The following is a 5,761-nucleotide window of genomic DNA, read 5'->3' as shown; positions in this document are numbered from 1 at the left end:
GGGGGGGGGGGGACGTCCTGCGGAGTCAATGGAAGACGCTCAAACAGAAGAAGTCTAAAAAGCCAAGTTGCATCTGCATTGTCATAGCGATGTGTTGATGGCATGGTTGTTTTCTTATTATAGCTCGATATGTCCCATCAGCTGGAACATGAGCTCTATGACAACCTGTCCCATAGTGATCATGTGATGAAGACGGCATCCATTTTGTCTAGAAACACTTTGTTGTTGTTGAATGTTGTGATTCAGTGAAAATGACCGGAATCAGATGTACCAATTTGATCCTAAACAGCGTCATGTGACGTCATCACCACAGGTTTTAATCGGCTTTAAAGCCGTTGGATGGAAACACACTTTCACCAGATTTATTCCCGAGTTTTTTTACCGAACTTCAGATAATTCGACTGACACTTGGATGGAGACTTAGCGTGTGTTTCCCATTGGGTACCTTGTGTCTGAATGTTCTAGGAATGGTATGTTCTAGGGACGCACGGTATGTTCTAAGGACGCAGGGTATGTTCTAGGGACGTTACATTCTAGGGACGTATGGTATGTTCTAGGGATGTATGGTATGTTCTAAGGACGTAGGGTATGTTCTAGGGAAGTATGGAATGTTCTAGGGACGTTACGTTCTAGGGACGTATGGCATGTTCTAAGGACGGTATGTTCTAGGGATGTATGGTATGTTCTAGGGACGTTACATTCTAAGGACGGTATGTTCTACGGATGTATGGTATGTTCTAGGGACGTTACATTCTAAGGACGGTATGTTCTAGGGACCTTACGTTCTCAGGACGGTATGTTCTAGGGATGTATGGTATGTTCTAGGGACGTTACGTTCTAAGGACGGTATGTTCTAAGGACGGTATGTTCTAAGGACGGTATGTTCTAGGGAAGGTTTGTTCTAGGGAAGGTTTGTTCTAGGGATGTTGGTCTGTTCTAGGGACGTTATGTTCTAAGGACGGTATGTTCTAGGGACGTTTCGTTCTAAGGACGGTATGTTCTAGGGACGGTATGTTCTAGGGATGTTGGTTGGTTCTAGGGACGTTACGTTCTAAGGACGTTACGTTCGAAGGACGGTATGTTCTAAGGAAGGTATGTTCTAGGGATGTATGGTATGTTCTAGTTACGTAACGTTCTAAGGACGGCATGTTCTAAGGTTGGTATGTTTTAGGGAAGTATGGTATGTTCTAGTTACGTTACGTTCTAAGGACGGCATGTTCTAAGGTTGGTATGTTTTAGGGAAGTATGGCATGTTCTAAGCACAGTATGTTCCGTTTCCCGTTGGGTACCTTGAGTCTGAATGGGGTTGAAGAAGGGGAACTTGTTCTGGTAGAGCGCCTCGAAGGCGGAGTTCCTGAGAGCCGTGACGGGCAGCGGCTGCAGGTCCAGCAGCTCCGTCGGCGGCGGGTACTTCTCCGGGAGGATCAGGTGCCGGAAGGACACCGGCAGCTGAGTCTCACAGGCTGGAGAGGAGAACAAAACATCAAGAAGTTTGTTAAAAAACATTCTATAACACAGGTCACCTTAATTGGCAATTCTGCGAAATTTGGCAGACACACAGAAGAAATCGAAAATATGATTCTCTCCATCTCCAGTTTTCCTTTATCAATGTTGTTTTTAATTCCCCAAAATAACATGATTGATTCCACCCAACGCTCTTTGCCAAGTACAAATCTCTACTTTCATTAATTTTGGGGCGTCTTATTCAATTTTATAGCATTGTAAAACAAATGGAAGTGTTTTTGAAATAGTGTTGAGTAAAAGTTGACATATTCCAGTCTGTGATTATCATCAACATCCATTCCTTTAATTTTTGTCTCAATAATTCCTAATTTCTGCTTTTCTAACTCAAACATTAGAGATAATTTCCTATAAATGAGCTTTATTGACCATAAATTCCAAAAATAACTGTAAAGCCGCCCCCCTTCTTCTCTTTTATCTAATTTCAGTCCATTTTATTATCATTTTTTTTCTGTCTCTCTATTGAATTTTTTTCAAGGTGTGTATCTTCGGCTATTCTCAACTTTTTCAACCTTTATGTATTATAATTTTTACTGTAATCGCTTGTAGGAATTTCTTGTTGTAGGTCTGTTTGTAACTGGGTGGTAGGCTGTGATGGGGGGGGGGGGGGGGGGGGGGGGGGGGGGGGGGGGGGGGGGTGTTCTGGTTAACAAAAAAGAAAAGAAATGTGTATGTTCCATTACTTATTTTTCGTGAAGTAGTTATTCAATAAAAAAAACCTTAGAAAGAAAGAAGTCCAACTACAGTCATCAGATCAGTCAGTTACATTCATTCAGCTCAGGTGCTGCAACTAAACCTTCTAATGACGGAAAACCCTGTGATACATATAATTATTACACATATTACATACAATTAGTACACATATTACATATAATCATTACATATATTACATGTAATGACCGGGTTGGAGGTGGAAGCCACTTACAGAGCCATCGGTCGGAGACCACGCGGATGAAGTACTGCGGCGGCAGAGGCTCGAACACCGGCACGAAGAACGTCACCAGGTGCTCGTCCTGGGCGTACTTGGCTTTGAGCAGGAAGTACTCGTGGTGCAGGATGACCTCGCTGTCCACGTCCTCCACCAGGATCCAGAACGCCTCCGAGGAGCCGTGGATCTGTGGGGAAAGGAAACGCTGGGTTCTTACAGGCGGCAGAGCGATTATAGTCGGTCGCTTGCTTTAGTTTTCCTAGATAGAGAGAGAGTTGCTCCTCTGCAGAAAGGTGCATTTCTCAGAGAGACCTTTCAGTCCCAGAAGCACGGGAGTGGACTCTCTCCCTCAGAACATCACAGAACTCACCACTTATACTCAAAAACATCTAAAATACTGGTTCATAACACATCAGTACACTGTGGTACAAACAAACTCTTCATTCTAATCCCAACCGGTCGTCAGACACCGCCTCCCAAGAGCCTGGGTCTGGGTCTGGGTCTGGGTCTGGGTCTGGGCCTGGGCCTGGGTCTGGGTCTGGGTCTGGGCCTGGGCCTGGGTCTGGGTCTGGGTCTGACCGAGGTTTCTGCCTAAAAGGAAGTTTTTCCTCGCCACTGTCGCACTGTTGCTTGCTCTGGAGGAAACTACTGGAACTGTTGGGTCCTTGTGGATTCTGGAGTGTGGTCTAGACCTCCTCTATCTGTAAAGTGTCTTGAGATAACTCTTGTTATGATTTGATACTATAAATAAAATTGAATTGAATTGAATCAGACATGTCAGCCTTAATAAGAATATTATATTATTCCCTCAACCCAACCTTGCTGCCACTTGTGTCTGTTGTATCAATGTATAGTATAATTATTATTTAATTCTTTATTTTTTTTTACACCCTAACGTCTGTATTATAGATAACTTGTACATTATCAACAGGATTTGTAGAGTTTTATCTGTTTTGCTGCTTTTTAAATCTGTATTTTTTTTTTTTAGGGAGACAGTTTTGTAAATGAGCTGACTTTTCTAGTCTTAACTACTCAAAGCGTTTTTACATCGTAGGTGGGACTGCAGGGCCTCTACTACTGAGCCACCGCCGCTAAGACCTGACGGGGGACAACGGATGAAAAATATGTAAAATAAAGTGTATTGCAAAGTACACTGTCCCTGTCAAATTAATTAATTAAATTAAATATTGGGATTTTAAAAATATGCCAAATATTGTACTAATGAGGGATTTTTTGATCCTAAATACGTCAGAGGCAATTCTATGGAGCCCCGTGGGGTCAGCGGAGAAACCTTCTGCAAACAGGAAATATATATATATATTCAGATATATTCAAATTTCTGGGATCAATAACTACAGCGAAATCATATCAGATCACAAATGACGCATCTTTCCTAAAGTAGTGATGTTAACAAGGAACTACAAACTCATTTCAATAACAATAACATAGAAGTGAGATGAACCAACAGAGAAATGTTTCTTTTCACATGAAACAGATGTTGATAAGTTTCCTTTTGGGGACGTCATTAGAAATTGGGGAAAAATTAGAAGTTGGAAAAAAGGTTATAAATTGCAATATATCGCAGGATATTGCAATATGTTTAAAATCCCAATAATATCGTATCGTGGCGTGAGCATCGTGCTGATATCGGATCGGGAGGCGTCTGGAACCCGTCCCTGTTCAGGGGAACCTCGGGGGTCTGAGCACTGACCTTGTCGTCCCACTGGAAGTCCGGCGTGACGGTGAGCTCCACTTTCAGCGTGGAGCGCGTGATTGGCTGCAGGTGGACCGCCAGGTCCAGTTTGGGGAACTGATGGACGTATTTGTGGATGGTCTTCCCCATTTTGGGCATTCGGATCAGCTCACCTGAAAAAGAAAAGCATTCTGGTTACTCTTCAGGCTGCCGTGCACAGCCGGCTCCATCTCCACAGTGGGGTAGAGTTCTGGCTACACCACAGATGCATTCTGGGAGAAGAGATGAAAGCTCTATGGGTTGGTTGCATTTCTTTAAACCAATCACAGCTGAGCAGCGAGATAGTCTCAGGAAGGAAGTTGTTCTGGTGGAACATGTGCAAAAGAAACAACTCCTCATCCAATATTAACCCTCCCGGTGTCTTCAGGTCAAATCTGACCCTTTTAAAAAAATGTTTCTATATCAGAAATTTGGGTTTTTTTTCAAACAAATTGTCCAAAAAAGTAACGTGGAAGGTTTCCAACAACGCATGAGGCGGTGCTAATCTGCGAAGGGGAGAGGAGGACGGGGCACCGCGGTGGTGGAGGAGAGGAGAGCAGGATACATTAATGAAATACAACGCCATCAATGAGCCACCGTCAATTAAAATATGCAAAAATACAGCATCACAAGTTTTAAATGGCATTATTGTGCAACTTCACATGAATATCAGCCATTTATCCCAAGAGTCAAAGTAAAAAAACATGTATAAAATACATGAAATATAACTAATATTACACAGGTCAGAGTTGAGTGTTGTTTTGATGTCACGTCAAAGTTGAAAATCAACACTTTGCTGTCGCTTTCTATCAATGTTTTTAACTTTCTCTTACGTTTTTGTCCCTTTTTTCAACACTTTGGGCATTTTTTTCAATATTCGTCACTTTTTTTGCTAATTGCTAATGCACATTGCTAATGTGGCAATTGAAATGCACTAATGATGTAAGATGTTGCACCTGAAATCTGACAAAGTGATTGATATTTGGCAAAGAACTAATGGTATGAGACGTAAAGAGACATAAGGGACATAAGAGACTCCATCAGTCACCGATCTCGTTGTGGTTGAGGTCGTAGAGACGCTCAAACGGGAAGTTCTTCTTCTCGATCTTCTTGATGACTTCTTCCGGAAGCTTCTTGAACTGTCTCAGCGGAGACATCGACTGCCACCTGCAACAGGAGAACGGGGGGGGGGGACACAGAACGTCAGCGGCCTGCCTCTGCAACCTCACCACGGCAACCGGACAGGAAACGGAGACGGACTCACATCCTCTTGTCGATCATCTTGCAGAGATTCATGGTCTTGTCGGTCAGCTGAGCCCAGCCTCGGTTCAGGACGATCTCAAATATCGCCCGCATCAATCTGCCAGCACTCTGTCACAAAGTAGTTACGTTTATTCACAGTCTCAATTCATAATAAATGTAAACTTGAGACATTTAACAGGTAGAGCAGGTCTAGACCGCTCTATAATTTACAGATAGAGCGCACACACACACACACACACACAGACACACAGAGACAGAGAGACACAGAGAGAGAGAGACACACACACACAAACACACACACACACAGAGAGACAGAG

The 5,761-nt window shown here is 43.1% G+C and overlaps 1 protein-coding gene across 1 annotated transcript in view; it reads right to left on the bottom strand.

Annotated features, from left to right (window-relative positions):
* The window catches only part of LOC117945078 (U5 small nuclear ribonucleoprotein 200 kDa helicase-like), a 48,064-nt gene that overhangs the window by 25,793 nt on the left and 16,510 nt on the right, over positions 1–5,761 (bottom strand). The window contains exons 16-21 of the mRNA XM_034872332.1: positions 5,446–5,552; positions 5,230–5,348; positions 4,161–4,315; positions 2,447–2,636; positions 1,264–1,463; positions 446–461 (exon numbers count right to left, since the gene is read on the bottom strand). Of these exons, the coding sequence (XP_034728223.1) occupies positions 446–461; positions 1,264–1,463; positions 2,447–2,636; positions 4,161–4,315; positions 5,230–5,348; positions 5,446–5,552 (787 nt within the window). The remainder of the gene's footprint in view (positions 1–445; positions 462–1,263; positions 1,464–2,446; positions 2,637–4,160; positions 4,316–5,229; positions 5,349–5,445; positions 5,553–5,761) is intronic.

The sequence above is a fragment of the Etheostoma cragini genome, chromosome 5 (genome assembly GCF_013103735.1).
Source record: "Etheostoma cragini isolate CJK2018 chromosome 5, CSU_Ecrag_1.0, whole genome shotgun sequence".
NCBI classification, from domain to species: domain Eukaryota; kingdom Metazoa; phylum Chordata; class Actinopteri; order Perciformes; family Percidae; genus Etheostoma; species Etheostoma cragini.
The sequence above is the reverse complement of the archived record's forward strand: the minus strand, read 5'-3'. Positions and strand labels throughout refer to the sequence as shown.